This window comes from Phaethon lepturus, unplaced genomic scaffold (assembly GCF_000687285.1).
Source record: "Phaethon lepturus isolate BGI_N335 unplaced genomic scaffold, ASM68728v1 scaffold8274, whole genome shotgun sequence".
NCBI lineage: Eukaryota > Metazoa > Chordata > Aves > Phaethontiformes > Phaethontidae > Phaethon > Phaethon lepturus.
The window spans coordinates 68,181-79,532 of record NW_010535416.1 but is presented as its reverse complement, the minus strand read 5'-3'; the positions used below and the strand labels follow the sequence as shown (position 1 = coordinate 79,532).

At 36.5% G+C, this 11,352-nt stretch overlaps 1 protein-coding gene across 1 annotated transcript in view; it reads left to right on the top strand.

Moving 5' to 3' along the window:
- Positions 1 to 8,576: 8,576 nt before the first annotated feature.
- LOC104619795 (USP6 N-terminal-like protein) overlaps positions 8,577 to 11,352 on the top strand; it is a gene marked incomplete at its 3' end in the record, with an annotated part of 60,514 nt that continues 57,738 nt past the window's right edge. Inside the window, exon 1 of the mRNA XM_010285804.1 lies at positions 8,577 to 8,649. Coding sequence (XP_010284106.1) covers positions 8,577 to 8,649 — 73 coding nt within the window. The remainder of the gene's footprint in view (positions 8,650 to 11,352) is intronic.

Sequence of the window (11,352 nt, the reverse complement as noted above, 5' to 3'; positions counted from 1 at the left end):
CAGAGAGGCTTGTTTCTCACTGCTGCTTTCTGTCTATGCTGTCTAGCCCTAGCACAGTTTATCTGCAAGCAGTGTCACTAAGGTGCCCAGGTGTTTCCCCCAAGTTTTTGCATCGACGAGGAAAGAGGAGAACTCCTTTTGTTAGTGGCTGAGCCATGTATAAGCTTTACAGGAAAGAGGACTGGATATGAAGCAAGTGTGACATGCTAGTTATAGCGCACTGCTTAATAAATCCATTTGTAAGAAGAGAGGCAAAACAGAGATAACCATAAAGATAGCCACAACCAGCCACTTAATCAGAATACATATCTCAATTATAACCCTAGCATTAACCTTAAGTAGTCACAGTTAACGTGATTTTTCTTATCCAAGTAGTAAGCTCGGATTTTAAATACATTAGTTAAAATATGTTTTAAAAGACTGCATTTTCTGAGTGAAGGTACAAGGAGAGCAGGAGGCAGAAGTCTGAAAGTGAACAGTTAATTGTGTCTCCCATTAGAACACAACTGCAATAAGCAGACAGACCCAGGTACACTTCCTTACCAAGAAGGGATCGCTTCAGATCTGTGTGACCTCCAGGCTAATTTCCTTCAGTTACTTTGAAGTGCTAAATTCTTTCTTCCCTAGCATGTGTCTCTTCATAACATGTTTTTCATCAATAGGTAAGCTACATTTGTGGCAATAGATACTTCTTTAGTTAGTTAGATTAACCTATTACAAAGTATTCAAAAACTTGTTTAAAAATTCTATGTTTATTGGAGAGAGAGAAAGCCATACCATAGATTATTTGGTACATATATGCCATATTTGGTATGTGCATTTGGTACATAATTATTTGGTACAATAAGCCTGCAAATACATGATCTTAATAAAAGTACTGTGTATTTTGCAGTGGACTAATAAGGTTTGATGTTCTTCCTGGTAGTTGTGGACAGCTGCATTTTCTCACTTGGATTAAATATCAACACAGAAATGTTATGTGCAGTAAAGGATTTAATCATGCTAACAAATAGCAATGCACAGACTTTTGTAGTTTTTCTTTGCTTCAGGGAAGTAAAAGATTCTTAATCTCATTCATATCTTTTTCAACAGGAAACCAAATAAGGGTTTAAATTAAAAGCAAAGTTTTTAATCTTTTTTTTTTCTTTTTTGGGTTGAACACACATTCACTTTTATCAATCTTTGCCAGGTTAAACCAATTAATTTACTTTGACATCAATATTGACACATGCAAGATAGTAATAGCTTTAATTTTTGTTTAATATTGCAAAAAAGAAAAAGTCTTTTAATGACATATGTCACTAATTAGTATGGCTTCTTTCTGTATGCTTAGGTTTGACAGAATATTTAATAATATCCTTTCACTGGAGGATAAATTTGTTGATTAATACTACAGCCATGACCCAAATCCTGGAAATGCAAAATTGCTGTCTGTTCTGTTTGGAATGCAGCATATGCAGGAAATGCTGCATATTATTTGGAAAAAACATTTAAAAACGTTTCTGTTGTCGTAACTGCCACATCATAAATGTTTAGTTTCTTTTTGAGACTTCTAGTATGGAACTTTTTTGTCAAAGTAATTATCATTTGCAGCTAAAGCTATATAAAGAGGGAGACTGAGAAATTCCATGGGGTGTGTAAATTCACTGAGATGAGGTCTTGTACTACCGCACTCTTTCTCCTGCTTTAAAAAAACAACTTGTTTTATCACATGTTTATGTGATAAAATGGGCTGCTTAGATACAACTTTTTTTGGTAAAATGCCATTTACTTTGGCATTTTCTTTATTTACTAGCTAGTGTGCCTTATAAAGTGTCCTTTTGTCCTTTGACGGACATGGATGTCAGGAAGAGGAGAAAGAAATAGGATAAGTTTGAAGATCCATAATAATAATCAGTGATTCTGTAGTTACTCTTCATCATAACATGTGTGTAGCTTGCTTAACACAATCCCAATGACATAATTCCAAAAGACATGAAGTACCTCTCTTGCATCTAAGGAGCTCTGCACTGTAGCCTAAGCTATTCCTTTTGACAAGTCTTTACAGGTTAAATATATAAGTGCTTCTGGAAACCTTTTAAACTATTCCTAATCTGTATAGTTTAGATGCACTTGTATGTCTAAATCTGATGGTACAGTTTTACAGGAAATACGTAAGCAAAAGTCTTTGCTGTAAAGCAAAGACTAAGCAGTGCCCTTATTTTGCTCATGGACGTGATTAGATATAAAACACATCTATGAGGAGGAAAAAAAAACCCTATACATACATTTTTTATTTTTTTTTAAGAGTGCATCAAGACACGTTTGAACACAAACTTCTGATACTGATCTCTATCAATGTGTGGTGTCTGTTACCAGAAGGATGATGAAAGTGATGTACACAGGCAGTTCCCTTTGTTTTGTTGTGGCTCTCTGGGAAAGCTGCTGTCTGTCGTCTTATAATCTAGATCCACTTGCAGAATGGGTTGTAGCAAGCGCTAAGGGGGTAAGAAAAGAATGCGAATTGAGTAAGAAGGATAACAGTAAGAATATTGTGCAGTGATGGGATTTTGCAATGTGTAGTTGCTTTCCCTGTGTGCAATAATGTCTGCTGAACATAGCTATATGTTTTTCTGTCTTCCCCTTTCCTTGTTTTTAGCATTTATTTTTCTTTTTTGGGTTTATAAGTTTTTGCCTGGAACAGGGGGAATTAATTTCATTGACCATTTATTGAAGTTCACCATCGTCATCCTGAATTTAATGAACAATTTTCTTGTATGTTTAAAGCGAAAAGAAAAACAGACTTTAAAAAATGGGAATAAATGCCTCTCATCCTCTTTAATCAGCATTCACTTAGATAGCTTTCTGTTACAATTATTTATTACTTCTCCAGCCTCTATATCAAGGTAATTTCTGTTCCCAAGAAGGTGTCTTCTAAACGAGGTTCATATATCTAAATCAGTTTGTTTCAAACACTGTAGGCATACTTGCATGCTTTGAAAATGGTAGCAAAAGTGCTAAAAATGAAGAAAAAAAATATTCTTAAGTGAATGCAAATTCTGTTTGGTTAAGCAGTTGCTGGCATTTACTGACTCTGTAGGACCATTCAGAAGACGGTGAGAATACTTTTTTTTCTTTATGGATGTTTTGCAAAATGCATAGCCGAAAGCAGTTGTCTTTGAAAAATTAATGCCTTGAATAGTAAATGGAGTCGTATCACTAGTGCAAACATTTTCGCAGGAACGGCCACCAGAATTCCACATACGATTTCTTGAGAGCATTACGTTTTCTTTTTTTGTCTTTTTCATGGTTCCTTGCAGTGCATTACTGTTAAAGAATGATCTGTAAAAATAATGAAGATCAGAATTTAAAGTTTCAGTGATTTATGGGGAGTGTTAGTTATTGATCTGAAACTCTAGAATTCTCCTATTCCAACTACAGTAGATTTAAAACTTAATGAAAACTGTAGGCTTCAGTTCATAGATTGGAAAATTAATTCAAAACATTAGCAAGAAAGGATAGATAACCTACTTTATAGCTGCTTTAGTAATAATTTGTATCATGATATATTGCCTGTCTTAGAGCTCAATGCCTATTTATTTTGAGATATTAATATGAAGACCAATTGCGGCAGGAAAAGTCAGAAAGGAGTGTCTTAAAACAAAATTTTTCTGTTGATACTTAAGGTATTGCCAGGATTTAACTGCTAGATAGAGCTTATCTGAATTTATTTTTTGCAAGAAACAGGCATTTTTTACTGTGAACTAGCTATGCAAATGTTTTTAAAATATGCTGTTCCTTCCATTTAATAGAATCTTTTCCTGGCTAATGTGCCTTACTTATATTTTCTTAATCCTTTAATCTATTGTTGAAAACTTTTCTCATGCTTATGAAATAGTCGTTCCTGATAAGAAAATCTGTTTTGGAGCCCCTTTGCTAAGCTGGGAGGGAAGATGAAGCAGTTCTGCCATACGTGTTTTCTGAAACTGCACCTTTTAAAGCAAACATTCAGGTTGGTCATTAGGAACAGCTGCCCTCACTTTGGTACTTGACTTTTTACAGCCCTGGTTATGAATAGTCCTACTGATACAGTAACATATCGAATCACCATCAGTATTTTACAGACATAGTAAGAAGGGTCCAAAGAGCAAATGCACCCTTGCTCTTGTAACTCCTTACCTCCTGCCTGTAACATCAGACTTTGCTCTTTGCTGAGCTAAAGAGAGACCAGGAGGAGTGTTTTGTGTGTATTTATCTGCTTTCTAGATGATAGTGGCAAGACTTAAAGCTTGATCCTGCTTCCATTGAAATAGGTAGCAACAGGCTGGACGTTGGGCTAGTACCTTGCTGGCTGTTGTGTTATGTATGAGCTGTGCGTTTCTTTGGGTGTGTCAGGCCAGAAAGCTTGGCATCTTAACCATGTTTAGAGTCTAGCAGGTAGGGAAAAGGACATAAATAATTCTGGCTATGGGGAGCACAAGGTAGGATTATGAAGATAGATCTGCACAGGTTTCTGCAGCGATGTGGTGGAAAAATCTGTATGCAGCCTGAATTCTGGACAGTCAGGTTGATGTGAGATGGAAAAAGAACGGTCACAATAACTTTGCATCTCAAATAAAATGTGTGCAGGCCTATTGTTCATGTGAATGAATGCCCTCAAGCCATTTTAGTGGTGTGGTTTGTTTTTTTTTTTTTAGTCGCTTGTAGATTTTTCTTTCTGTAAATGAGGGCATAACAAGCAGGCACTTTTTTGGGTAGTTGCAATGCTGCCTGGGATTACCCTGAGGGTTCTTGATGTTGTTTTAAAAGCCTAGAAAGAATACCATGAATATATAAACATTATAAGAAGAGAGTGAAAGAGAAAATAGGAAGTTTTCCTCAAACTTAAATTCTCCTATATTGCCCCCCTGCCCTTTTCAAGTGTCATTAGACAAATACCCACTGAGCCATACTTTTGCAGCATCTTTTGTGCTGTAAATATGCTACCTCCTGGCAATATGCATTATGAAAAAGAACTGCTTTCAAAGACCAGTTAATTATTATTATGTTAATGGAAGCATTTTTATTTTGAGTGGTGATAGCTGACTAATTGGGATGCTGGTCATTCTTTTTGTTATGGTTAGGAGAGGTCAAAGGCTGCACACGATGATCCATAAAATCCCATCCTGTTTAACTTCTCCTTCTTATGCTAACATACTTCATCAGGTTGATAACGTGTGCATGATTTCTGTATTCCCTACAATTTTGAAGTTAAGGAAGAAAACCAAAATGTAAGAACATGATCAAGCACATATTGCTTAGCAGACTTTAGCAGAAATTCACGTAATACACACCAAATATGTAACGCTACTTTTCTCCTCAAACAGGATCTACTTAAACTGTTACACTAAATTTATGGCACTGTTTATTTTTGGCTTACCTTGTGTATCTGTGACAGAATTGCTGTGAGGTTTCAGCTGGTGAATATCCTTGCCACACAATTTGTGTTTTGTTAGGATATGGTCCGAGAGATGGCAGCTGTAGTGACAGATTGTATGCAAGTATCAGTTGGGTTTCACGATTCAAAGATAAGAGTGAACTATAACAAAGTTATCACTCATGAGTAATAGATGAAATTACGTGGTTTAGCTAGTTAGTGTGTTTTGTTTCTTAGGGACTTTTTGGTATTGCCACTGTTTTAAAGCAGGTTTAGTATTACTGTCTTGGTAGGTGTATAAATTGATTTGAGGAAAGAGAAATAGTAGCCACAAAGCTTATTGCATAATTCTTCAAAGTTTGAGTTGTCTGTTACATTTTCATGAACACCATGGCCCGGCTTCAGACTTGCACCATTTTCTTTCTTTACGTTGCACAGAGGATGTTTAGTAAACTTGTTTACATTTTCCTAAATTGATTTTAAAGCTTTGCGTTTTTTTTTCCAGTTTCTTTCTACATGACAATTTTCGTAATGAAGGAGAGAGGGAAACTACTGTGCATACCATCTTTGGAGATTATTTCATGTTGAGGGAGGCAGGTGTGTGTGACAATGATTTTTAGTCCTGAAGTTCTTGTGTGTGTCTCTTTCAAGCTCAGAGCAGGCTTCAGCTGTTTAAAATACCCCTGCTGCTGGTGGACCATGGGTTGAAAGCCTTGCTAATGGCTGTTCTGCAAACTTCAGTAGGTACTGGTTTTGTGTTGTCACCGTAGTCCACTAGATCTGCAGATCATCTTAAGAGTCCTTTGCAGTTAGTCACCTTTGTTACCAGCAGGACAAGGGATAGTTTCGAAGAAACAGGAGCAACTTACCTTTTTGCAGATGGGAATAGCTGTAACCCTTTCCTGGGTGTTAATTACTAGCTGCCGAAGTGCTCCTTTCTTTAAGTAGTTTTTACACAAAAGCCAAGTACAAAGCATGCCTTCTATTCTTTTCTCTCTTCCTCTGCTCTCTCTTCCCTGCTGTTACTCTTTGTCAGTCCATCCTCTCCTTATTCCAGCACTTGAGAACCTTGCTGTAGAAATGAGATAATCTGATTCAGTTAAAGATCAGTTTCAGGATCTGCAGGGTATACTCATGCTTTAGTTGATTAAGTGGATGTTGTTACTGAAGATTTTATTCAACCTTACTCCTTTTTTCTTTTTTTTCTGTCCTTAATATGTTTATCTAAGGACCATCAGAAGCTTAGTAGTGCTGTAAAGGTAGTTGTGTTCTTCTGTGAACCAAAAACTTAGAAGCCGGCTTTTTAGAGGAGAAGTGCAATATAATATAGCTGTAAGTAATGCTGTTCCTTTGAGTTTATATCTTTAACTTGAAGACAAGTTGTTTGATAACCCAACTAAATAAAAAAAGAACACATCACGGCAAGATAATGGTGGGAAAGTTCTTACAGCAGTATTTTGAGGACCGGTTTATTAGGTAAAGGACCTTCAGGTAAACTTTAGCAGACAACCCTGCATTCTACATCTTATTGAAATGTTTTGAAATTACAGTTGTTCTGGAAATACCTATTTATAGTAATCTTTTCCTTACCTCTGTGCATATAAAGTAATTTGTCTGACACCTGGAATTTAGGTACAGGAGTTAGAAATTATTCTTGATATAGAAAGTTGGGAGTTCTGTTTCTAATGGTTCAAAGAATCCTTTTTCAGGAAGAGATAAGTTACAGTTGCACAGTATGTCTACAAGCTTCCTACTGAATGGACACTTGAACATTTGGAGGGTGGGAGAAGAAATGGGACAGCTTGTCACAGAGAATGGCTTTACTTGTCTTTGTTTTGCCAAACCAAATAGGATAGTACTTTGAGTTGCTATTACTTCTGGCAGAGATGGATTAATAGGCAAGCTGTAAATGAGGCTGACATAATAGAAATGGTTTGTTGTGCCTGTGCTGTGTGTGTTTCAAGAGACTGACGTGTGTGGATAAATATGCCAGTAAATCTAAAATCTGAGATGCTTGTGATCAGCAGCTGGAAATGGAAAGAGATAACCTCTCCATCTAACACTTAAGCAACAGGAACAGAAGGTCTAAAGGCCAGAGAATATGTCTTGCTGTGCCTTGATTGTGGCCTGTGGTTTGTTTTAATGTTACAGTTTTGAGAAAATGTAGTTGCCTACACAGAGAGAGCAATTTAGGAAGCCAAGGCCCGCAATGCTGTGTAGGAATTTGGTTTCCTAAAGTGTTCAAAGAGCCTCGTCAGGGCTGACAGTTATTTAACATGATTGTATAAAACATGATTTCTCATGTGTGGGGTGTTTTTTTTTTTTTTGTTAGCTCTGTAGAGGCTTTGTCAGAAAGCACTTCTGAAGTGCCTTTGTATGTTTTCCAAATGGCATGAAAAACATTGTGGGCACATACTGCAATTTGCTTAAAATTACCTGACAGAAGTGATGGTAATACCTTAGCTGAAATAGTTCCCTGGGCCTCTGGTGGTGGGAGAGAGAAGAACGCCTGAAATACTCTCAGGATTTCCACCGTGTCTCCCGGTGTGCAAGAAATTCTCATCACGTACAAGGGTGTCAGAGGTGTGTGTTCAAGGGGGGAGAAAAGGAACCAAATGACTCTTTTTAGAAGGTGCTTGCATGTGCCTGATGGGGTTTAGCAAGCTAGATTTAATTTTAATTCTGTCAGTAAGTCTGATGCTGGCTCTACAATGAACCGGTAGCTCTCAAAGCATTACATGAAATTTCATGAATTGAGACAGACTTTAAAAGAGGATGCAGGCACGCTTCTTTGATACTGAGCCTAGGGGAGTATGTTGCATCTGTTGGCATTCATTTTAAGTGGTGTTTTCTTTAGTTACTTGGTGTTGTGAATGTTTCCTTTAAACTTTATTTGGAGAAATCAGTATGCATTCTCTGCAGTAAATAATTCTAAAATGTTCTGCAGAAATACATTTAGGACTGCTTGCAGCTTTTTGTCTCCTTGTGCTGAAGTCACTTTAAATCCATCACCCCAGCTTGTTAGAGTCGTCAGGCAGAAATCTTTCTGTGAAGGTAGATGAGTTGTTCCTGCATCAGTTTTGCTTGGGCATGCTGAAGACAGCCATGTAATAACATGTAGTAATGAAACCTGTTGGAAATTTAGAGGAGCGTTTAGCCTCTTTGATCTTGCTAACGAGCAATGATTCAAGTGCTACAGATTGTAAAGGATCTGGTGTCGCCAGCAAGACGGAGAACAGATGCTGCTAAGAAAGGTAAGAGCAGCACTGGAGTATATTCAGTGTTCTGAGTAATGTGCTGTAAATCAGAAATATTTTGGAGTTTGGTTGTAGTTACATTAAGTGTGTACTTGATACTTAAAGATGTTCTTTGTTGTGGCATGTACAGCTGCCATAATTTGGCTTTGAACTATATTAAGCCTAATTATTATTGTTTTGCAACTGCAGCTTTCCCAGAGAGAATCCCGATGACGTTTATTATGCTGAAGAGGGAGTTTATGTCAGCATTTGTAACTGCTACTGTTGTTTTAAAGATCTTTTCTTTATTTTTCTGCGGTAAAAATGTTTTTCTTGTCTGGATGGCTCAGGCTGTGAAAATAGCAACTGTATTTTGTGTAATCCCATCAGGATAGTTTTTAGAGTCTTAATGTTCTAAATGAGAATAAGAGCAAAGATAGGCTGCTTTAGTGCTTATGGAAATGAGAGACACAAAGTACACAGCTGCACTGCTGTTTATGTTTTACAATTAGATTATTTCTAGGTTACAACTAACTTCAAAATCCAAAATGGCTCTTGGAAATATACAAAACATTACTTGAAATACTCAATTATTGTTTGAAATTAATTGATGTTAAATGTTTTTCTTGTTTTCTTAAGTGTTGAATGTTTGGTTTTTATTCACTAAAGTAGTGCCATCCTTTGTGGTATCTGGCATACTTATCTAATTAGGAGCTGATTAAACACTTTTTTTAATCTTTACTTTTACATCTTAATTATTTGCAACGGCTGAATATATGGTTTGTAAAGGAACTAAATAATTTATAGACACGTCTTAAATTTGATTCCTTTCTTACTAGAATTTATATTCTAGGACCACTTTATTTTGTATAGAAAAAAAAGGTCATGAATAATTTAGGATCTACAGCATCCGTGTCTCTCTGTTACTGTGTCATTGTTCTTGTTCTGCCTTTACACATAATGTGTGGCTATAGGCAAGTATCTTTATTTTAAATCACTCATCTAATAACATCAGTCTGCTCTAATTCTAATGAGTTAGTTAATGAAACACCTCTGTAAGAAAACAAAATGAATAAAGGTAGAACTGGGCTCTGCTGTTATCTTCTTATTCTGAAAAAGGCACGCATACCATAAAACCAAACTTCCTAATTACTTCGTTAGATTCTGCAATGATTGGTTGAATCCCCACCCAAGAGTTGTATAATTTCATCAGAGTGAATTATTTGACTTCAGTTCTCTCTTCACTTTTTGATTTGTGTACTTACGCTCTGCTAGTTACAGAGAAGAACAAAGGGGACAGGAGTTCTACTTGTCTGTTCTGTGTGTAGCCAGCTAGTCAGGCTTGATTTTTGTAGAAGCGGTATAATAATCGGTTTAAAAAGATAATGCCAAAAATATTTAAAAAATCTTGTATATTGGAACAGATTCAATGGAATTGGAAGGGAAAACCTTGAAAAACGTAAGAAAATGGTCATTTTCTCAGTTCTAAAGCTTTGGGTGTTTTTTCTCTCTCTTTGCTTTTCTCCCTTGTTAGAAGACAGTAATTTTGGGTCGTTGGATGGTGTTCTCAAGCTGCTAGTAACTGAGCTAATTAGATGTTAGCTCTTACAGAACTCCGTAGTACATTTTTACAAGCAATATGAAGATCTTAACATTAAAAAAAATTCAAACGTTCTGAAGAAAACATTTACAAAAGATGCGAAATGCTGACAGACTTGTGTGATAAATACAGCAATCTGACTAGGCGTTAGGTTTTGGTGTTTTTTTTTTTGTTCACAGCATGCAACTTTAGGCATCTGGTGTATGTGAAGGACTGTATTCTGCAGAAACTACTCATTTTCATTATTTTCAGTAAATGGAAAAATGTATTTGTAAAGGAGGAGTTGCTAGGAATCCCAGTGTGAATGTGAGGTGAATTCATTGAGACCTGAGGGATGATGTGTGAAGTGTTTACCAATGTGCTTTCAAGTTGTTGTTGGTAAACGGTAAAGGTTTTTAATCCTGCTCCCTTGGTGCATCCTCTTCTTCCCCTTAAAGTCTGTTTATCATTAGAATATAATTTGTTGGGTAGAAGTCTGAAATTCATTGTTCTCTACTTGTGTGAATATTTTTTCTTTAAAATCTCTGTCCATTGTCATGAAAAATAGGAACACAAGAAACTGAAAATAACTGAGCAGATAATTGCAGACGGGTCACTACACGTGGGGAGTGGAGGAAGAGTGTAGTCTTCAGTAGAGGCCTAACTTGCACTTAGGAGACAAATGTTACAAAGTAGTATGATGTATTAGTCACTTATCTCATGTGTTGTACCTAGTTTAAAACGTTTCTTCTTTAAGATTGAATGAATGTCCTAACTGTATAATGATCTTTATAAATAGTACACAAGGTCGTGGGGGAAAGGATTCCCCTGGCCTCCCATTTTCCCAACATTTATTTTCAGGCTGAGATCTAGAAACAGTTATTAGCCAAGAGAATGTCTTTCTGACTTAACAACAGAAGCTTCTTACAAGATCTATGGTAAGCATAGCTACTATGGAGAAGAAAATTCAATCCCTGTAGAAGAAATTCCTGCAGAACATTAAGAACAGCTTTCTTTTAAACATTTCATGGGTTGAGATGTGGATTTAATGGGATAGTTGAACAGCCTGCCAAAGTTGCTGAGTCTAATTGTTTTTTATAGGCCAGAGTTTGTTCTCATTGTGGCTGTGACCCATGGCACTA